Below are 23,878 nucleotides of genomic sequence, written 5' to 3'. Positions count from 1 at the left end.
TGAGTGTGTTGGTGCAGAAGAACATCAGCAATGTTAGCAAACTGTCAGTCTCCTTTACATATGTCTCGCCTCTGGAAGAACATCTTTTCAAAGTCAGGAGACTAAAAGTGAGCAGGAGGTTTATGTATATTTCAGAGCCTGGGTGCAGCTGCACGTTACTGTCTGAATCAAAGCTTTCAAAGAATGTTTCAACACGAAAACCTGTTTGATTTGACGGTTATTGTTGGAGTATTTTGATAGGCTGATGTTTGATTTTGATGTGGGTAAAGATTACTACCACAGATAGATTAGGGCACACATTCATAATCCTAGTTTTACTTTTTTTGATCTCTTAAGCCTTGCATGGACTCTGGAGATGGACGTTCATGAGGAAATGTATAAAAATGCACTTCCTCAAGTGTGCACTAGAGGCTGTGTTCAGCAATGAGTCGTACCCCATAGAGTCCCATGTTAAAGTGTCCAACTTAAAGGTCCCATATTCTGCTCCTTTTCTGCAGTTTAATATGGAAATGGTAGTAACATTTTTTGGCCCAAAAAGCCAATAAATCAAGCAAAGCAGCATTGTTTCCAGGCTCTCATAGCCCCTCTGTTCAGAACGCGCTGATTTAGTGGGCGTGGCCTTCATATGTAAATGAGCCACCGCTGATACCGCCCTGCTCTTCCACGTCACTGAGGGCGGCGCCACAATCACCCAGTGCACAATGTTTAGAAAACAGCGAAGCTCGTTTACTGTAACATCACAGGCTAAAACAACAGGCTAACCGCAGATAAAGTTAGCATCCTGAAGCTAACACAGAGACAGGGGGGACACTGAGGAAAAGCTCTTCCATCTGCTCCACAGCACACAGCATTTAAAATACTCACATTTCCAAGGTCCCAGGTTTGTTGGAGGATGGTTGGTAATGCGCCTGGATTCAGGACCAGTCTATTGGCTAGCCTTCTGTTGGACTGTCCAAAGTTGGAAAAGCAGTTGGCCGTAAAGTGACTAGCACACACATGCTCAGTTTTACTGAGTGTAGCTGGCACATTTCCTTGATAAATGAACTCTAGCCACTTAGTCTTGTCTTCTTCCGAGATGGAAAGCTTGAGCATGGAACTATGTGGCTGTTTACAGCCAAAAACAGAGCAGTGATGGCTCTTCAATTTCAGCATTTGAGGGTATCTGCTCTGGTGGACCAATCAGGTCAGACCTGCTCCTGATTGGTCAAAAAAGGGAATCGCTGACGTCGGCAAATCCCCAAAATCCAAACAGCTCATTTTAGGTCAGGATTTTACATTCACAAGCGCTACTAGGTACAGGTTTTGTCATTAAATATCACATTTAATGGGCTGTGAGGAAAGCCAAAGACCCACAAATTTAACTAAAAGACTTAATAAAGTGATTTTTACATAATATGGGACCTTTAAAAGCAGAAAATAACATGTTTGGGTCTCTGCATTTCATTTTTCTATACATGACAACTGTCAAGGCTGAATTTATACACAACTCTATTACAAGTAGGGTTGCAATGATTAGATGACATTATCAACTATGTGTATTACAAAAATGTATTGAATTGGGAATTGAAGCGTTGGATCATTGTTGTTGTTACTTTTAATATCAAATATCAGCCGGTGAAAACTCACTTGTATTTGCAGTTGATAACAGGAAGTGGTGGGGGCAGTATTGTGGGCGGAGATGTTTAAAAGAGGTGACCTAAGGTTTCCAAAGTTTAGGGACATTTTAATGAAAACAAATTGGCAATACACGTTAAGAGAAAACTGTGAAGTCGAACTCTTCTTGGCTGCGCTACAGCAATGCACGCATGAAACACACGTGCATGCTTATGTAAATAATCATAGCTAATTTGGCAAAGAAATATATTAGCTGCAGCTTCAAAAACAGATCTCTCTCATGCATTCCTGCAGAAGAGGATTATAATAACTCAGGTCTCTAGAGGGTGCTGTTACCAGAGAGGCTGTAATGTTTTGTTGATGGCAGCTCAGGTAAAAATCAACATTTAAACACAATAACAAACCAGCGTTTGCTTCTCTGAGCACTGACACAGACATGTGTTCTGTTGTAGCGCCTGAATATCAGCCTGTTATCCTCGCAGGAAGCTGATCTACAAGCTTTTCTCTTTTTGTTGTAAAATAAAATGACTCCTCTCCACCTCCCCTCGCTTTGATCCCTCACAATGAACCCGCGAGCACACGCAGCCCTGATGACAGATTGGCTGAGCTCGGATGTGAATGGAGACAGAGTGTGACAATGGAGTCACACACCAGCGGCTCACAGAGCTGTGTGTACAGGAGAGAGGCTGCATTGCCTCCAGATTAGATGCTTCTTCTGATCTCCCCTCCCCCTCCTCCCCCTCCTCCCTCCTCCTCCCCCCTGAGGCATCTGGCTGCTCTTTAATTGCTGGTGTGAATCAGATGAGAAGTTGGTGCCTGCTCTTTGAATAAACGCCTCAACGCAACAGTGCCTGCATTAAATATCACCACAGATGCACTTTAAAGGCCTGCAAGAGTGTGAATGAGCGCTTGTTTTTGTACCTTAAAGGGGACCGTGACCTCTCCGACCTTCAGGAGAGGGAGGACACCTCCACTTTATCAGGACTTCTCGTGTGTTTATGCTTCCTGTCATTGAACTGTTAGCGTGAGGACACTCTCTTGGTCAGAATCCTTCCCCTTTGAGTTTTTGTGTGTGTTTCGTGTGTGTAGCTTTGTGTGCGCCATAAATATGCATGAGTGTATATGCATTGAAGTATACAAGTGTGCTTCCAGAAGCAGCAGAAGCTCAGGCTGAAAATAGCTCCACTTGTTTGTGTTTCTACACAACCAGCTGAATAAACTTTATTGTTTTGTGCTGTTTTCAGACGGCAGCGTCACTCTGTGCTCGCGGCTGAGACCGAGAGTGTGTTGGAGGTGATAAGAAATAAAAGCCCCCTGCTGGGATTCCTCCATTCTCTGGCTATTCTTCAGCTATAAAAGAAACACGGAGAGGGAACAGTTTTTCTTTCTCTGAATCCACATTTGTTCAGAGCTGCTTTTGTTAAAGCGTTTGCAGAATCATCAAACTGCAGAAAGAAACAGGAGTCTGAAAGAGAAATGGAGGGTGTTGTCACTCTCTAGGCATCCTGAGCAGGTACCAGTAACTCCTCAGCACTGAATAACCACATCCAGTCAGGTAGAAGAAAAAAAAGTCACATTTCCAATGGAAATCATGTAAAAGACATAGATGGCATTGGAAAGTCATTAAAAATTGGTCGACACATTCACACACACGTATTAACGGCGACTTTCAAGTCAACTGTCGTATATTTTGTGATAGTAAAATTTACTGGGTGGACAGGTTTCAATCCCATAACTTTCCTCTTGTTAATCCTTTGCTCTTCTCTGTTAACTGTAATGAATGGAGCCAAGAGGCATGAACCAATGACAGCATGCCGTCAGGTCGGGTATCTGCTCATGCACTTTTTCTTTTTCTGCGAGAAATGTTGAAAAACTGCTGTCCCAGTTCCTTACTCTATACCTTCTCCTATCCTCCAGATATATGCACCAAATACTTATATCTATAATCTTAGAGAATGTTTTGTCAGACACACTAATGATGTAACTAACATTGGCTGGTTAAAGTAGTTTCATATGATCCCCCTTCTGCCTTAGTTGGTCTGAACATACGTTTTATAAAAGTTAATATTTTTATATATATCTTATTATTTATATCTTTTGTAAATAAAAATCAATACAGAGAAAAAATAAAAGATCCCAAAACTGAATGAAAAGGAGCAGAAAGAAGAAAAACTCTTATTGTATTCGCCCCTTCTTTCACAGGATACAAATCAAACAATCACATAACAATGATAAAAGAAAATAACAAAACAAAACAGCTGCAGGTAATATAATGGTTGTATTGATGTATAGCAAATGTTTTATGCAAAAATTGACTCTACAACATGTAAAAATCTAAAGATATGCTCTGGCAGACTTGGTATGGTACGTCATAAAGGGTTAAAGCTTCATTTAACCCATATAGACTAAATTCAACATTTACACGTCTATTTCTTTAACGCTGGATGCCAAAGCGTATCTATCCCTTTAAGAGTGGATGCGACATGTATGTCAACAACTCATCAGGTTAGATGGTGTCGTCTGTCTTTGCTGCCAAAAAACGGTTGTAAAAAAGAAATAACATTTTAAACAAGTTTGATTTCCCTACATGTGTATTACAGCAAATCACAGCGTATTTCATTTGTCACATCTAAGACATTTTGACATCATCGGAAATGTCCAACACATCGCACCCTGCCTGAAAGATAAATGCATAAATACAGCATCAGAATTAGCATCAGGATCAGAATCAGAATCAAGTTTTATTGCCAAGTACATTAGCTTATACAAGGATTTTTTGGTTTGTTGGTGCTAACAATGAACAAGAAAATAATGAAAATGCAGATAGAATATAGAAAAGATTAAGGTATAAAATTTACAAATAAACAAAAATATATACAGAAAAAATAATTAAATTAAATTAAATTAAATAATAAAAAATAGGACAATTTACAGAAAAACTAAATAATAATAATACTCCAGTTGAAATGGGTTAAGTCTTTATAATTTGAACTAAGACATTTTTATGGACTTTCAGGTAAATGTTTATTACACATTATCTCATAAGAACTTTTTTGCTTCCATTTCATTTTTTAAACAGTGTATTAAAGTAAAGCAGTCTTTTTTACTTGTTTCTGCATTGAGAAAGATTTGTTGTTATTGGCACCAAAATCTGCTTTTTTCAGGACTTAAAAGGGCTTAAAAGTCTATTTCCACCTGAAAAAAAAAACATGCTGCTTATATTTTAGTTGCAGTCTTACCTTCACTCATAGACTATCATTAGCTCTAATTATACACAGAGAACAAACGTTGAAGTATCGGATTAAAAAGGCGTTTCCCTTAAGTCAGAACTTGCCTGATAATCCCCTGGTTTGGCTTTTGTCCCCACCAGAAATGTAATTTTTTACTTCATCTTGTGTTGTTTTGTTAAATGTTCATCAACCGCAGAGTTTAATAAGAGTGATGGATTATCAACTCGTCTGTTTTGAGTTTTAGAGTTTGAACAAAATCTTCTCTTGAGTCTGTAGAGTCTGAATTGTTCTCTGAAAGAGGACTCCACCCAGTCCCAGAGTCAAACTGAGCTGACACGAACACTAAAGGACACACACAGAAACACACACACAGAAACACACAAAACCTCAGTAAAGGTCGTTGACCTTTTCTCAGACTGAGCTACCTTAAGATAACAGAGCTCTCTGCTCCTATAAGTCAGACTGCTTCTCTGAAGTTTAACTGACCTCAGGTTGAGCTGTAAATTGAGGTTAATGCATATTTAATTTAACCTTCAGAATACACACACACACACAGACACACACACATATACGCACACACATATACGCACACACTCATAAACTCATAAATGGGGATGTGGAGCTGAAAGCCAAAGCATCTGGATCTCTCATCAGATTTCTGGAAGCTACTCGATCCAAACCACTGCTTTCTGTGTGTGTGTGTGTGTGTGTGTGTGTGTGTGTGTGTGTGTGTGTGTGTGTGTTTGTGTGTGTGTGTGTGTGTGTGTGTTTCTGGATGCCTCTTGTGGTTTCCCTGCAGTAATGTGAATGTCGCAGAGTGTGGAGTCATTTTTTAGGTGGTTTAAGGTGGAAAATCTGACATGCTGTTTAGTCTCGTGTCCGTCAGGAGAATGAAATGTGAAGTCATACAGACAAATACAAAAAATGAAATATTATAACTGTAGAAACCTTTTTTAAAATTCAACATTAAGAGTCAGTATGTGTGAAAGAGTGAATAAAGTGGTTTTATTGAGAGGCTGAAACAACCTATTAACTGATACGTAAACGCGTGCAGCTCAGAGGTCCCTGAAACTCCCTCAGCGAGTGATGCTGCTGCTGCTGCTCTTTGTCCCTCTGTGCGTCTGCATCCTATTGTCTGGAAGCATCAGAGTCTGGATGTTATTTGTCTCTGTGATTGGAAACATCATGTTAAAACAGGCTTTAATTCACAGCATCTAATGTGGCAGCTGTCCTCAGCGTGGTTACACTGATACTGTTTACTGAGCCAATCAGACGCTTTAAAACAGCTGTTTACAAAGTCAGGGAGCAGGCGGTACTCACATCTTTAAATCAAGTACAAACACACAGAAAAATACCCACATTTAAGTAAAAAGACTGATGTCTCAGTAAGAACAGATCTCACGATGCCTTCCAGGGTTTTTCTGCAGATGTGTTTCGGTTATTTTAGCCTAAAATAAAAGAAATAAAACGAGCTGCAGAATGATTTATGCATGATTTATGTTGCAGTTTAAGGTCCAATCCTCAGATATCAGAGTCCTCGTCTTCCCGGAGCAGAGTCCTCAGGATCAGCTCTCTGAGAGCTCCGAGGAGGCAGCTGATGAGTTCTGTCACTTTTAGTTTTCTCTGATTGTAATTAGAGGAGACGCGAACAGACGGCGCCGCCTCGGCCCGCTGCTTCTGTCAATCAGCCCGTTTAGCATGAGGATTATACAAGACTGAGAACACACACACACACCAACACACACACATTGTTCATTTATTTTCTGATTCAGTAGTTGTGACTTCCTCAGCACTTCCTTATTAATTAATTCCTCTGTTTTAATCTTTCTTAATCACAGATATTCAGCAGTCATTAGCATCCGCGCTTCTGCAGAAAAATCTCTGCAGGCACTGACCAAAACAATGACGACGTTTATCACGATGAAGGATGTCTCTCCTAAAAGATGTCATAGTTTACATGAAGAAAATACATGTATGACATCTGCGTAGAGTCACGTGATCTTCATTAAAATGCAGAAAAAATTACTCAGGTGAGCTCATCTCAGAGTAATCCTCCATGTTTCTGCCAGATCATTAATTCACCTGCTGCTGCTGCAGGTGTCCTTGCTGAGATCAAACACACACAAACACACACTGAGTGATTGGAAAACACACAGAAATTTTCTCATCTGTGTCTTTACGTGAAAAGTTGGAAGTGTTTGTCAAAAAATCTTTTTTTTTTAATTCAAATTCTACATTTCAGACTTTGTTTATAAACTGGATTGGAAAAAAGTTACCACTTTTCTCCAGCAGGGGGTGAAATGTTTCTCTCTGACTCACGTGATGTGCATTTTATGAGAAAATATGGCTCCTGCTTTAGCCTGTAGACATTATCATCATCATCATTTAATGTTTTCACATGGTCTGCTGTTAAAAAAGCAAACTAAAAATCTCAAAAATTGTAAATATTGAAGAACCGCAATCTAAATTGTATCAGCACCCCAAAAAGTGTAAGAGAATTGAATCTCGAAAATAGCATATCGTCCCAGCCCTAGTGAAAAGTGTTTTAAATTATTACAGAACTGCATTTCATTTACACACATATATATTATTTAAACATTGCTTTATTAGCAAATTAGCATAACAAAAAACAGCAAACAATTATAGAACAGACAGAAAGAGGCCAGGAGTTTGGAAACAAAAAATTTAACAGTGTAAAGAGATAATTAAATTTGTACATAAAACATTAACAATACATAAAGTAATACTTCATTGACAGGGAGACAAGAAAAAAACGAATAAAAATTCACAAAAAGATTTTAGATTTTTAACATAAGGATAGAGTTTTAGCAGCTTTTTTTGTTACAGGAGTTTTATAAAGTCCAAATATAGAGTTCTGACCAAGCGGCAACCTCCGGTCTAAGAATCTGAGACAATGTGGAAATGCTAAAATCTGCTGTTTCTCGAGTGTCCAGCAGTATTGGATGTCACATACACACCAAGCCAAAAAAAGCTGTTTACAAAGCAGAAATTAACCTATTTACAGCCTGGTTCAAAAAATGTCTCCCGTCTGAATCGCTAATTTTACGATCAGCGCCCACTGTAGGGGGGGTGAATTTTTATCTAACTCGGCCGATCAGAGGATATTGAGATTGCCAGCTCGCCCAATCAGGGGCCCAGCTCAGGGTCACGTGACCGACAGGCACCCTATGGCTGTACGCAAAGCCCTTGCCACTACCAATATGGCCACAATAGCCGATCTGCTTCATTTTCCATTTCAGAAACAGACGGGTGACATCGAGGAGACTACGTCCATGTTTTGTACAGTCTATGGTTCTGACTCCTTTTTAAAGTCACAGAAAAGGGTCTGTTTTTTGTAACTTTGCACTTATGGATATAAAACTTTGCTATTAAGATAGTAAGATTGCGAATATAAAATTCAATTTCCATTTTTTTTTCTAATATTGTTGAGCCAATTAAGACATTTTTTAAACAGAGTTCAGAGACTGATGCAAGTTTGGTTCAGGAGTCAAAAAGCTGCGTTTGACCCTGTAACCGCTTGTTGGGATCGGGTATAAGAATATCTGCACATTATTGGAGTAAAGCCTCAGCTGGGTCAACGTTAGACTGTTGATAAATCTTTGTTTCACCTGTTTTTATTGTATCTACTGAATCTGTGTCTCTTTTCTGTAGACAGGGATCATTTCTGGTTCATTTTTAAATCTTTGTTTTCATTGTATTAAAAAGTGAGTGTGGCCTCATTCCTGCCTGCCAGGCACGAGTTAATATTCATAGGTAGGATATATTTTTGGTGTGTGTGTTAGCGATGCTAATTGGTGGGTCCTGCAGAGTCGGCTGTGAGCGACAGAAGGTGTTTAAAATGCAGAGAGCGGTCACGGCTGGAGGAATGCTAGCTACAGAACACACACCCCTCACACACACACGCGACCCTCTTTTACCCCCTCCCTCCTCTCTGCTGCTGCTCTTTTTTTCCTCCTCCTCCTCCCCCACCTCCTCTCTCCCCCCTTCCTTCTCTCTTTTCCTCATCCTCGTTTCCTGTTTCTGCTCCGTCTCTTCTTCTGACACCATCTGGTCATTCTCTGTGACTCAGCGCTGTCGCCTGCTGGAGGCTTTGCCACCCACACATACTCACACACACTAACAAATACACACACACACACCTGTGAAGTGTGTGATGCAGCCTCTTTGTGCTGTGAAATATTAAGCACTGAACACATTTCATTATAATCCTGTTTGAAATCACGTCTCCTCTCTCTGCTCACACACTCCTCCTCATCTCTACGTGTTTATGGTACATGACACACACATCATATTGTAGTTTTTACGTTGCAGGTTGTCCCAACAGAAATTAACAAGGAGCATTCCCCATTTTCAGTCTGGTTTTGGGTGGAAGGGATGAGCATTTTCGAGCCAAAACAGTCGACAGCTTTCAGACATTCAGCGATGATTTGCAGCGCGTCCATCGTCTCCATGTCCTCATCAGTCAGATGTACATTAGGCTGCTCCAGCTTCTGATCCAGCTCTTTGCTCTTTAATGCAAACTGCCGGCTGTATTGACCCCCCCACCCTCACACAGACGCACACACACACACACACACTCAGGCCCTAAGTGGATTAAATGGATTTGAAACAGGAGCCACAGACGCACTAATAGCACCGCTTGAATTTTAAGCAATCCTCGCTGGATTGATTCACAGACTGAAGAGCAGCAGTGAGCTCACTCACACACACACACATGCTCACTCACACACACACACACACACACATGCTCACTCACACACACACACACACACAGAAGTTTGCTGTAGAACACCACATATTTAGTCATATTTTTACCTCTTCTTATCGATTATTTTCAGTTTCTTGTTGATTCAAGCTTTAAACTCCCACTGATTTGTATCAGCCGCCTTTTGGTATCAATTAAGACAAATCTGAAGCTCTCCTTCTATTTTAAAATGTATTTTATGATGCAAAACATGTTGTTAATGCTTCCCTGGAAAATAACTGATGACTCCACATAGATACCTTTAGTTTTTTATTCACAGAAGCCATCTGAATGTCTCTACATATATGTGTTTTACACTCCTGCCTCTATGGTTCAGACTCAGCAGACCCACTCAGCTCCTCAGAGAGCAGAGGAAATTAAAAGCTGACAGGACTGAAGCAGAGTTATAAATGATTTCTTTTTTTGACAGGCAGCGTGTAAACTGAACACCGCTGGAGGCAGAAACAAAAAATCAGCAGCCAGTCGACAGACATGAATCACACAAAGAGTGATTTGATGGACTGACCTCGTCCTCTAAATCAGGAGCTGGTGGCTTCTTGATGCAGCCTCTCACGGCTAATTTTAGACGCAGGCTGATTGTTGTAATCATGCTGTGATGTTGCTTCAAGTGGGTTGGTTAGCAAGCATTCATGTAGCAGAGAAAATGTGAGAAAATAATCATAATCAGTATAAGCTCACGCAGAAACTTTCATTTTTTCTTTCTAATATTAATGCGCACACTTTGTATATTCATGTCTAAAATGTTTCAGAAATAATTCACACACCTGTGCATCATATTTTTCCTGTGCACAAACCAGTCTCTTCCTGTTTTTGATCCAAAAAACAGACAAAACGAATTTTTTTTGATCACGTTCATCTCGGGCGCTCCATCCTTTGTTCCTCTCCACGATCTCCGTCGTCCTTTCTCACGATCACGCCGCTCTTTCTCTCTGAGCTACCGCGACACATCCTCAGTTGGAGCGTGAGCTGCCTGAACTTTTCTGACTTGCAGCGTCTCGCTATGTCTCAGTCATCTCACATCTTCTCCACATATCCATGCTGAGCTCTCATCCAAAGAGTACCCTGCTCTCACCCACAGTAGCTTACGAGCAGGATTTTGATTGACAAGCTCTGGACATGAATGAGGCTAGCAAATTTTTGGGTGACATTTTACTTTAGAGGTCCACAAATTTCATCACACTTAGGTGATAATTAGGCAAAGTTTTTTCTCATTTCTTTGAAATTAACTCATAACTTCTTTAAAATAATGTCTAAATGTGTTGTTGCAAGTCACAGTTGGTAGGTTACTGTTTTTTTTCCCAGTTTTACTCCAAATTACAAGGTAAGAAGGTGATGATTAGCAAATAATTTATTTGAAATTAAATCACAACCCACCACAAAATGTTTTTAGAAGTATCCCAATGTTTCTGCTGTTTCCAGAGAAGCAGGTGATAAACAGCTGCTTAGTTCTTGAAAACAGAAGTTAGGTTCATTGTTTCCTCTGATAGTTACCTTTGAAATGTTCAGTGAATAATTCAGAATATGACAGTTTGCTATTTGTTATTTAATTTCACCAAGTTCTTTAGTACCAAGTTTGTTGAGATCACATGCAAAATGATAAACTTTTATGATTAGGCCTATAATGTTTGACATGATACAACTGAAGGCTTCAGATGTGATATTCACTAAGAGTGGGGTTGTAAATTAGCCTTACCTGATTGTGATAGACACTGTGAGTACAGGCGCAAAACAGAACCTGTCCAGAAGTTATGAGCTCATTTTTACCAAATTCTCTTGAAATTTCAGGGGTAATTTCAAAGAAATAAGAAAAAACTTTGTCTTGTCATTACCTAAGTGCGATTAAATTTGTGGACCTCTGAAGTAAAGTGTTACCAATTTTTGTAAGGGCCTTTGAACGGCAAGTTTATTTACAAAAAAAAAAGATCATTTGATTAGTCATGCACTACAATTTTGTAATGTCCTAGAATTAAATTTCTTTATTTTAGGACCTTAAGCAGATAAGAGATTAAAATATGATTAATTAGATTAATTAATTACAAATCCTGTGATTAATTAGATTATTTTTTTAATCGCCTTGCAGCACAAAAAATACCAATGAAGACAAAGATTAAATTTGTTGCTATTATTTTATAAGAATATTAAAACATACTCTTTGATATAATTAAATCATTCTTACTGATGACCCGTCAAACTTCCCATGGACCCACCAACTACTATAATCTACTCTGTCATACGAAACACAGTGCAGCATGGGAAACTCTTCTTTCACTTGTGTATCAGATCCATCAGATACCCCAGCCACGGTTTTCTACAGTCCAGTGAAAACCTGCCTGCACGTTTCCTGTTCCAGCACTTTCCATCCTCATCTCTGTCTGAGAGTTAAGTGCATAACGTCGCCCTCTCTCAGCGACATGTCTGAGGTTTAAAGCTGGCTGTTTCTGTGGATGAAGATCTGATTGCAGATGATTGGCTTTACTGCAGCGCTGCAGACTTTCCCTCTCATTCTCTCTGTGTGGTTAATGGTGCCTTTGTAAGGGCTTCATTAGGAGTAATTTGCTGCAGTGAGCTGACTGATGTGTGGGCTGTGACCCTGTCTCTGTGGGCTGTGACCCTGTCTCTGTGAGCTGAAGGGTAGAGCGTCAAAGTCACAAACTGCTCTCTGTGCACGTATCAGTCCTTACTCTGTAGTCCTTATACAGTGGGGAAAATAAGTCTTGAACGTGTCAACTTTTTTTCTCATCACATTTATTTCTAAAGATGCAATTCAAACAAAATTTCTACCAGACATTGGTATTAACTCAAATAATCCACACATGAAAAAAAATCATGACATTCAGGTCCATGAATAATGATTATGTGGAATTAAGTACCATAACACAGGGAAAAAGTATTAAACATGCTAACTGAGACTCATCTAACACTTAGTATTCTACAGGCTTGTCAAGATGCTGTTTAGCAAACTTTAAACAAGCTTCAACATGCCTTTTCTTGAGGAATGGAGTCTTGCGGGCTGAGCGTCCAAAGAGGCCATGGGGGTGGAGTGCATTGACTATTGTTTTCTCTGTAACAATTGTACCTGCTGCCTCCAAGTCTTTCTGGAGCACTTTTAGGGTGGTCCTTGGCTCGTTGAGTACTCTTCTGACTATCTTTCTGACTCCCTGGTCAGAAATCTTCAAGGAGCTCCTGTGCGTGGCCTGTTGATGGTAAGGTGGTGCTTCTTCCACTTGCGAATAATGGCCCCAACGGTGCTGACTGGAATATTCAGGTGCTTTGATATAAGTCTGTAACCAGTTCCATTCTGATGCTGAGCAACAATCAGGTTGTGAATGTCTTCAGAGAGCTCTTTGCCTTTACCCATCATGAGGTGTGTCGCATTTAACTGCTTGGTGAAAAAACGACCTTTTTTATAGGACCATCAATCTGCTCTAGCCCAGCTGATGTTGGTTTGCACTAATTGGAAGTTTGGGTAATTATTACTGACAGATTTCAGGTGGTATGGTGCATTTCCTTGCCAAAGTATACAGCCTTTCCATGGTGTGTTCAATACTTTTTTCCTGTGTTATCGTACTTAATTCACCATAATCATTATTTATGGACCTGAACGTTGTGATTTCTTTTCATGTGTGGATTATTTGAGTTAATACCAATGTCTGGTAGAAATTTTGTTTGAATTGCAGCTTTGGAAATAAATGTGATGAGAAAAAAGTTGACACGTTCAATACTTATTTCCCCCACTGTATTGACGCACCATCACAGAGAGGGGCGTGACGAACCGGGGATCCAAACTCAGGCTCCTGGGTCAGCAGGGTCGTCACATAACAAGCGTTTTTAATGAAAAACAAAAATAACACTCTATCATCCTGATGATGAAGATGGCATAGAGTTGAGATCAGCTGTTCTCTGAGTGTTTCCATAGAGACAGAGCGTTCCTCAGGAGGCTGCTGCTATATACAGAGTGTGATGCATATTCATACTGAATTATAAAAAGGTCTGCACACAGAGCGTATGGAGCAGCCTCACAGCTTCACACGGAGGATGATTCAGTATTCATATGTTCACAGATGAGCTCTGTAAATAGATCGACCTCATATATCCATGCAGGAGGGACTGATGCTTGGTTTAATTCTGGAGCACTGAGAGGAAAATGACACCACAGTCAGCTTCTGTTTGGAGGAGGATCAACATGTTGGATCCTTCTGTGAGATGGCATCACAAGCAGGTAGTAATATGAACTAGAATCTTGTATTTTCTTTTCATATTTTGTTAAATTAGAGCAGCAAAGCTTCATGAGGCATCTAAAAATAACCTTAAAACTCTCAAGTGTCTCTCATGACCTGTATTTTTAGTCTATGCATGCTGCATGTGTGTGACGTGCTGCTCGGGTGAAATGAAGCAGGAAAACTCTGCACACATGACACCTTCATCTCTTCCCTGCTGCGGTCATGTGACGTGAAATAAAACCCTTTAAACTATTTCAAAAACATCTGCTCTGCGACGAAGACGAGCAGGAATGTGTCCTCAGCGATCGTTCGTTACAGATCATCTGAGACAGGGACGCTTCAGGAAGCCGGATGGATGTTTTCAGAGCTGTCAGACTTCATCTGCATATTTAATGTAGATGAAATTCCAGGAATTCTTCAAAACATCTTTAAAAAAAAACCCGAAGAGGTTTGAATCTGATTTATGGTTCACTTTTTAAAGACTGACATCCTGAGCAGCATTTGGGACTGATCAGGAACACGTGTGTCAAATACAAAGAGATTAAACTGAATCTGTTGCTGCTATTGACGGCTATCACTGTGTCTTTGAGCACTCTGTTTGACCACTAGGGGGCAGAAGAGTCGCTGATGGATAAACAAGACACAAAAATTGCTATTGACCGACAAAAAAACAACTCTTTACGTCTAATTTGCAGAATTAGATTAGGTTATAGATTCAGAATTAATCAGCTGAGTTAGTCGTGTTTAAAGTGCAGCATCAGATCAGACTTTCAAAATAAAATCCCAGATATTCAACAACAATTTTAATATTGGAAATATAAAATAAACATGGCTCATGTGTTTCACGGCTCCTCTTCTAACACTTCCAGCTCTCACAGCCAGTTTCAGTAAAAGATGCTGCACATCTGTCACCAAGTCTGTGTCCAGCTGAGACTCTCAAGAGTATGAAATTATAAGTAGGTGAGAGTGTGTGAGTGCATGTGTGCGTGTGTGTGTGTGAATGATTCAGAGATGTCAAGTGAGCTCATGAATAATAAACAGGACATGCATTCAGCTCTGAATATTTCATGATGCGTGAAAGTGAGCAGAGGAATCAGCGGCATCGTCCAGTCAGCCTTCAGCAGGAAGGAAGGAAGGAAGGAAGGAGGAGAGAAAAAGATGCTAGCTTTATAGCTGCTAATGCAAAATACAGAGTGCTCACTAGATTAGCTTAGCATGAAGCGTGCTGATAATTTATTTAGTTTGAGTTCAACTGAGGCTGACTGCAATCAAGAAAACAAAAGTAAGAAAGTGTATAGAAAGTGCAAAAAGCTCCATAAGAAAATAGATGCTGACAGCTTGTCCATTATTGTCCAGTCAGCCAGCCTCCACCTCCACAGGGTCCAGGACTGAGCTTCTTCAGCAGTCTGTTCAGTCTCTGTCTCCTGGATCCTGTCTGCTCACAGCAGGTGAAGCTCTTCCAATGTGGCTTTGGTGTCTGGTGTTAGCTCTGTTAGCCATGTCTGTGAATAGCATGATGCTACTCTGCCTTCTGGTATTCCCTCTGTTGCTGGGTTAGCACAGCTAGCTTGTCCATCTTATTGGAGATAGATCTTATGTTCCCAATAACGATGGAAGGAAGGACAGGTCCATGTCGTCACTCCTTAGCTCACACCTGAGAACCAGCACGTCGTCCTCACCTCCTTCTCCTCACCTTGTGGGAAACATCCGGCCTTGCACCAGTTAGCATTGACATGCTATAGGCTGCTAACAGCTGAGTTCACATGTAAACAATACAGCCATGGTTACATGTAGGATCTCTAGACAAACACAGGAGCAAAAGTAGTAAAAAAATCACTGAAGACACAAAAAGTTTGGTGTCCAACAAATGAGCCATACAAAGTAATGATCCACTCTCAATACAAAGATTACGAAAAAGAGACGAAAAATTACGAGAAACAGACAAGGATGATTAAAGTTTAAGCTTTATCAATAAAAATCAGTCTCTGGTAAGATGATCTTGTTTACATTTCATAAAAATATATTTCCACCAAATTCTGACTCAGAGGGATGAGAGGATGTAAAAAAAAAAATCTGTCTGATTCTGAACTCTGTTGTTGTGAACTCTTGACCTCGGTGGCATCTTCAGTACTGCCTCGTAGAATAATAATAATAATAATAATAACAAAAACAAAAAAAAGAAGAAGAAGAAGGTGGAGTGATTGTGTCATCAGCGAGCTGCTGCAGAGAGAAAAGACAGATCACAGAGAGTGTGATGGTACATTAAACCCTCAAACACGAATACATGAAAACACACACATACAGACGCACACACACTGAAAGTTGAGCATGTAAGTGACAGGATAAGGAGGCGTGAGCAGGTAAGCAGCTGAACGCAGAGACAGTCTGTACACAGCTGCAGGTGTTTGTGTCTGTTTACATTTCAGGGAGCTGCCTGCTCAGGTCCATTAAACACATCGCCACTTCCTGGATAAAGACTCCTCACTGTGTGTGTGTGTGTGTGTGTGCGTGTCAGTGTGTGGAAGACGTGAGCTTAATGGCAGCATTTCTTTACATAAGCTCTGAATCTACCTCATTTTCATATTCAACGTGTGGACTCCAGCTCACAGAGAAGGTGGAGAAATTTATTCAAATCAGTCAAGATTCAAAGTCTGTTTTTTATTTGTTGTACTGAAAATGTATGTGCTCCAAACTTAGCGTCAGTAAGAATAAAATTAAGATGCTATAGAGCTGTATGGCTTTTTAAGATTGTGGCGGTATCACGGTATATCCCAGTTATTTTTATTTGTTTATTTTTTTAAGAATGGGTCAAACCAGTGCTTTGACATATCTAATAACAATCATATCAAATACTTGTTTTGTCTTATTAATCTAGATAATCTTGTTGTCTGTTCTCCTCTCCATCACGGTTCATACCAAGATCGTTCAGGGATTATTTCAAAGGAACCAATCAAAGACCGCGTCTAAAATACTACTTACTGCTTTAATCTTAAGATTAAACGATTAAACTATCTAAAATAATCTAAAACATTGTTTTATAGCCACCTTTCCACCAAGCAGACCAGTTCAATTAGTCTCGGTACAGTGCGCATTTTGTAGCGTTTCCACCAACTTATCCCGGGACAGATCCCCAAAAACCAAGACGAGCTGTCCCACTTTTCGGGACCCTTTCATATGGGTGCCAGACTGAACCGATCCGCTCTTGAAAGGTGAAACTGCAACACTGCAGACCGTTGATTGGTCAAAAGAATCATCACTTACCCCGACAGTGGCTGTATTTCTCCTGGCAGCACACAGTCTGCACTGAAACAAAGCTTGATTGCACTTTGTATCAAAGAGCTACATGTCAATCACAGAGAACGAAATGCTGCGTTTTTCTTTTTCGTTGGATTTATTAGCGGGATAAATTGTGTTGCGCTGCTACGACGTCACGCTTTTGTTTAACAGCTGCGGCTTTTGGCATCCAGCTTACACGCCGTCTACCACGAGAGGGCACAGTTTTGCTGTGGAAACGCAAACGGGATCAGGCTTAACTGTACCAAACCGTGTCATACCGTAGTGTAACCGAACCGGACTGCTTGGTGGAAACGCGGCTTATGTTACATACTGTTTGTTTTGCAAATTTATCGCACAATCTGTTGTGTGCCACCAACTTTCTCACTGATAATTAAAATTGGTTAAGAACATAAATAACTTATACTTAACAATTACTGTAACAAAGAATAAGGAGGGTATGCACTAAGGGTGCGATCACCGATCTTCAAAAAGCCTGACCTGCTGATTTTTATTTCTTATTTTTTATAACTGACAGCATATACCTTCAATGTTCCAATCTTATTTTAATTAAAAATAATTGAAAAAATACCTGTGAAACAATAAAATCTTCATATTTGAACTTAAAAAAAACAATGAAGTGTCCTGAGTTTTAGGTCTCAGAGCAAAAAAACAACAAATGCTGTCTGTCAGACCTTCCTGGAGATATATAAGTAATATGTAAGGATGGGTTGATCACCGATCTAATTCAGGCCATTATATACAAATGAGCGATGATAAGGAGAGTGCATTTATTCCTAATATATAGAGAGAACTGTGATCCTGAGATGTAAACAAAGAGTGAAATAAGGAGCTACATGTGTGACCCACATTTCCAGTTCCTGAGATGTCTCAAATGAAACTCAGTCCCATCCCCGCTCCTGGTGTTTGTCAGATAAATCTTTCCTAAAATAAACTCCTGGATTGTGCAGCGCTGCAGAGTGAAGCTCCAGCTCCTCCTCAGCTCAACATAAGCCCTTCTTCATCCTCAATCCCCCTCCTCATCATCGGGGACCCAATTCTGCCTGCAGGATCTGTCTGTGTGTGTGTGTGTGTGTCTGTTTTTCAGAGAGACCATTTCGAGTTTAAGAGTAGAATCCTGTTCTGGGTTTGATTTGGATTAAATGAGTGTGTGTCCCCATGTTTCTGTGTAATGAGACACACACTTACTCCCCTCTTATCAGCATCATTTCATCACTTAGATTCAAACCTCCGTCTGCAGGAGTGAGGATTAGATTTTAGGTTGGACGTGTGGAGTCGTGATTATCGATCAGTGATTAATCCGATCATGTCTCTTTAATGAGGACGAGCTCGGAGCTCAGATGGTGTCAGATGTGAATTATGTTGATGACAGTGGAGCTCACAGAGCTGACAGTGAGGGAGGGAGAGACGTGTCCAGCGTACAAAACACTCTCCACACACACACTATACACACACTCTCAATCCTACATCAAAGACATTGAGCTGATTCACGCTGCTCCTGACGAGAACACGTGATAACAAACGCTGTGAAGAGACAGAAAGTCAAACGAGAATCTGAACACTTTTCATTTGCCTTCATTTGGTTGAACTGTTTCTGTTTTTAAGGTGGCATCATGTTTGGTCGCTGTAAATGTCGTAAACAGGTTGAGCAGCTGTGAGAAGGCTGGGCCGTGGCTTCATGTCAAAATTTGATGTTTTCAAAACAACCGATGGACCTGCAGACGGCTCCAATCAGAGCTTTTTGTGCATGTTTGGGTAAAAATCGACACGTTTGTTCCCTTGGTGACCTCTGCAGCTGGAATAATTAATGAGGGCCCAGCTGATCCTGCCTGTCAGACAGAAATGAGGGATTTGTTCTGAGAAACCAGCCTGTCAGTTTGATGCTTTTCATGAGGCTCCGACAGCTCGGCTCACATTTGGAGAAAGATAATGAGCACACACACGCATGTACACACTTTGCTGATTAGTTTGTGTGTGTGTTTTAAGCAGCTTTGTGCTGCAGCCTGATCCAGATTCTTACTTTGCTTCTTAATTAGCTCGACATTTCTCTGCTTTTGCATCATCTCTGACTCCATGATTCACCTCACTTCTCCTCTCCTCCTCAGGTGGACTGTGATGGTGTGACCCTGACTGGATGAGAGTGTCTGTTTATCCATTCTTTCATCCGTCTGTCCGTCACTCTATCAGCCGCAGAGGAGATCTGATGAGAGGAGGAGAGAGGACGAGGAGTAGAGACGACCTGCGATGGCCAGCGGTGAGAAAGTTGTACTAAAACCCAGAGAAAAGTTTGTTACCTGCAAATGTTAGTGTCTCTAATGTTTGTGTGTGTGTGTGTGTGTGTGTGTGTGTGTGTGTGTAGCAGCTGATGGTGTGGGCAGTCTGGGAGCTGAGCAGAACCATCTGAGTGTCCCGGTCTCGGATCATGGAGCCTGGGCCACGGCCATGAACAACCTGGGCATCATGCCGGTGGGAATCAGCGGGCAGCAGCTGGTCTCAGGTACCTGCTTTAACCTCTTCTGTATATCTCCCTCTTCATCATCATCATCATCATCATCATCCTCTGCTCCTTCTTTGCTTCATGTTCCCCTGACTGTGTTGGTTGTAGTTAAGAGCGTGTGTGTTGCAAATGTGGCTTTTTTAGCAGCAGATTTCATGCATATTCACCACATCATGCACAGTTACAGACACTTCAGGCGCTCAGAGACACACACACTAAAAGCTGCTCATGAAGCCGTGTTGGCTTGTGTGTGTGTGTGTGTGTGTGTGTGTGTGTGTGTGTGTGTGTGTGTGTGTGTGTGTGTGTGTGTGTGTGTGTGTGACACGAATGCAAATGAACAAACTCATTTTGTATTTAAATCATCTGGAGTGGTAAAGCTAAATTCGCTAAAGGATTATGTGACATTGAGTCTGAGAATACCACGACTACCATCACAGCCACCAACAACACCAGGAGCTTTATCAGTTTTAGCAGCAAATGTTTCTTTTTACAAGTTTCTGTATCAGATCTGAGTTGTTTTGACCAATCAGGAATCAGCAGGCTTCGGAAAACAATCTGTGTTCAGATTTTAATGAACTATACCTCTTTTTCTTTTCTCATTTACTGGCCACACACGCAACAAATGTAGCCAGATGAATCGACAAATAGTTAGACTAATAGGTTGTAAACCTGAAACAAAAACACACAAACACAAATCCCTCCTTAAACACAAAAAAAATCCCTCACACACACATCATCCCAGTTCTGACGATGAATCCAACGAAAATGAAACTTAAAGATTAACAGCACATGGTGATAGCCCTGCCCACCCCATGCATACAGCATGTAGTCAACAAATGTTAATTAAACTAAAATCAAAGAACTACAAAAGTTGTACAGTCTGTATGGAGAGCATAAATAGGAGGAACACAATCTAGCGTGATCTTTCGATTAAGCTCGATAAATCCTCTTTATAAACAGATATGTGTATGCAAGAGCAGCTAGCAATCTGTTAGAGCTAAATCTGAATGTCAGACAATATTTTCGCGGTCCGGCTCCTCTTCCTTCTCCTCACTGGCTCTTTTACCCTGCCTAAAGAAACTTTCCAAAGATGTTTGGTTTTTGTCCATTTTGCTAGCTTGGGGATTTGGCATCAAGAATGAGTCATAGACGGGTATAACGGAGAGGATCTGGTTATTTTTCAAAATAAAGCACCGTTCAGAATCAGATAATAAATCAAACTGAAATAATGTAAGTTGAATATTTTTTTATGTGCGGCCTGGTACTGATTGACCCACGGACTGGTACTGGTCCGTGGCCCAGGGTTTTGGGACCACTGTGTTAAAGATCAAATCTGCTTGATGTTGTGTCGCTATCAAGCGGAAAACTCCACTCTTAGAATATGTGGCAATGTAGAAGTGCTAACATCTGCAGTTGCATACAGACAGAGCCACAAAAAGAAAGCTGTTTTCACAGCAGAAATAAATAGATTTACAACCTGGTACAAAAGAAGGTCTCCAGTCTGAATCGCTAATTTCTCCAATGGCACACACTGTAGCAGCAGTTTAGAAGACATTAAGATCATGATTTCGCCCAATCAGAGGCACAGGTCATCTCACATGACTGGCCAATAGTTGTTACTGTGGAGTCTCAAAGTCTGCCCCATCCAATATGGCCGCTCCAGCCAATCTGCTTCAAAACTCTGTTTCAGAAACAGACGCCTAGCATAATAGAGACTACATACATTTATTATTCAGTCTATGGTTTTGAATGAAGGTTTGGAAATGATTTAATCAGTTTTAGGAGCAAAAGCATCAATCAGCTGGTTTCTGTTTGCAGTCTAAGTCAGAGATGGGTATGAAAAAACGTTTCCTGTTCAGAATTGATTAGAAATGGTTCAGTCCATCGACACCATTAGCCTTAAGGATTACGTACTATTAAAAGTGAATGACAGTGAATTTGAGACTCACCGCAAACAGATGAATTGATGTGGGATGTAATTAAGCAAGAAATGACTGTTTATTTTGCAAATTTATATGAAAGGGCTGACTTTCTCTTTTAATCAGGCCACTCCTTAGGTGGCTGATTGAACTGTAAACAAAGCAGCACGAAGAAAAGGAAGTCTGCACAGGAAATAATTTATGGCTAACAGCTGGTTACACCAGAATTTAAGTCGGCTATTGTTCCCGGAGGTATACAGCCGAAAAGTTTAGAGATATTCAAACTACATGAAGCTGAGAGTGATGCCATACATCAGGGCAGATTCTTTAGATATAAAGTTGTTTTAGCTTATCCTGGTTTTGAAGTTCTGCTCCAGTGAAAGGTGTCAGGGCCTCTCTCAGTGAGACGTCAGATTTCTATCACTGTGAAACTTTTCTGAGCAGGGCGTCGCTGAAAACAGAAACATCTGGATGTGATAGATTCCTGAATTTTGTTCTCAAAATCTAAACATCATATCCGTCCTCTGCAGTGTTTCAGCACATCTCCGTGCCTCGGTGTGTCTGTGTGTGTGTGTGTTTATACTCCAAACACACACAGCTTCACTTGTAATTTGCACAAAAAGTACACTAAGCCCTGCATATTTCATTCAGTGTTTCACCTTGAATGTGTTTATGGGATTGTTTCCGTGAGGCGGGGGGGGATTTGCCGGAGCGTCTCTCTCGGCACAAAGAGCCTGGGTGGGTTCTGCTTGTATAATAAGTGCTGCATTGTGCAGGTTTATTAAATGAACGTGGGGAGATTTGTGGAGTTTTTTTGTGTGTTAAGCTGAGAATAATTGAATGTGTGGATTTAACTGAGCAGAGCTGATAGAGGAGAGACAGACAGCAGACACAGAGGAGCTGGTTCCTCTGCTGCTCGGAGGGAAAACATTAAAATGATGACATGTTGTTTCAGAAATGATGATGGTGATGATGATCAGACTCCACCTCTGGCAGCAGAGCAGGCCTCCTCCCGGTTTAACGGCATATGGGAACGTTTATATCATGAAAAGTTGACAGAAACAAATATGATATCGCTGCATCAACGCCTCAGCTCACTCCAAAACACTTCTCGGAAAGATCTTAACAGTTTGACCTTAAAACGATGAAAACTAATTCATCCAAGAAGATTTCGCAGGGGCAGTCTCTCTTGTTGAGGTACAGTGGGGAAAATAAGTATTGAACATGTCAACTTTTTTCTCATCACATTTATTTCCAAAGATGCAATTCAAACAAAATTTCTACCAGACATTGGTCTTAACTCAAATCATGACATCCAAGTCCATAAATAATGATTATGGTGAATTAAATACGATAACACAGGAAAAAAGTATTGAACACACTATCTGAGACTCATCTAATACTTAGTGGAGAAGCCTTTGTTTGCAATGACAGCTTCCAGAAGCTTCTTGTATGTTTGAACTAATGGCCCACACTGCTCAGGTGTGATTTTGGCCCATTCGTCTGCACAGATTGTCTTTAAATCTGGAATATTCTTTGGTGCCCTCTGGTGAACCCTTTTCTTTACTTCTTTCCACAAATGTTCAGTTAGATTGAAGTCAGGTGATTGACTAGGCCATTCTAACAGATTGATTTTCTTTTTTTGAAACCATTTGAGAGTCAACTTTGCCGTGTGCTTTGGATGGTTGTCCTGCTGGAAGGTCCAGCCATGTCTCATCTTCATCATCCTGGTGGATGGCAGCAGATTCAGATCAAGAATTTCCCCATACATGGCTCCATTCATTGCTCCGTCAGTTAGATGAAGTTTGCCAACACCATGAGATGAGAAACAACCCCATGCCATGATGCTTCCACCTCCAAACTTCACTGTTGGTGTAGTGTTTTTTGGCTGATGTGCAGTGTCATTTCTCCTCCAAACATGGTCTGTAGTATGACAGCCCAAAAGTTCAGTTTTGGTCTCATCTGACCAGACAACATTCTCCCAGTATTCTACAGGCTTGTCAAGATGCTGTTTAGCAAACTTTAAACCAGCTTCAACATGCCTTTTCTTGAGGAATGGAGTCTTGTGGGCTGAGTGTCCATAGAGGCCAAGGCGGTGGAGTGCATTGCCTATTGTTTTCTCTGTAACAATTGTACCTGCTGCCTCCAAATCTTTCTGGAGCACTTTCAGGGTGGTCCTTCCTGACTGGAATATTCAGGTGCTTTGATATAAGTCTGTAACCAGTTCCATTCTGATGCTGAGCAACAATCAGGTTGTGAATGTCTTCAGAGAGCTCTTTGCCTTTACCCATCATGAGGAGTGTTGTATTTAACTGCTT

General features: G+C 40.7%; 1 protein-coding gene across 3 annotated transcripts in view; it reads left to right on the top strand.

The window, feature by feature from the left end:
• enox1 (ecto-NOX disulfide-thiol exchanger 1) overlaps nt 1-23,878 on the top strand; it is a 79,197-nt gene that overhangs the window by 30,808 nt on the left and 24,511 nt on the right. Inside the window, exons 1-3 of one of the 3 annotated variants that reach the window (XM_074694609.1) lie at nt 13,649-13,849; nt 19,250-19,398; nt 19,504-19,641. In XM_074694609.1, the coding sequence (XP_074550710.1) occupies nt 19,389-19,398; nt 19,504-19,641 (148 nt within the window). In that variant the 5' untranslated portion in view covers nt 13,649-13,849; nt 19,250-19,388. Of the gene's footprint in view, nt 1-13,648; nt 13,850-19,249; nt 19,399-19,503; nt 19,642-23,878 lie in introns of those variants that run through there. The other 2 variants (XM_074694610.1, XM_074694608.1) reach the window with 2 other exon arrangements.

Source organism: Halichoeres trimaculatus, unplaced genomic scaffold (genome assembly GCF_033239565.1).
Source record: "Halichoeres trimaculatus isolate MK-OKI-2021-1 unplaced genomic scaffold, fHalTri1.1 fHalTri1_scaffold_19, whole genome shotgun sequence".
NCBI lineage: Eukaryota > Metazoa > Chordata > Actinopteri > Labriformes > Labridae > Halichoeres > Halichoeres trimaculatus.
Note: the sequence above shows the minus strand (reverse complement) of the source record. Positions and strands in the feature narration are given on the sequence as shown.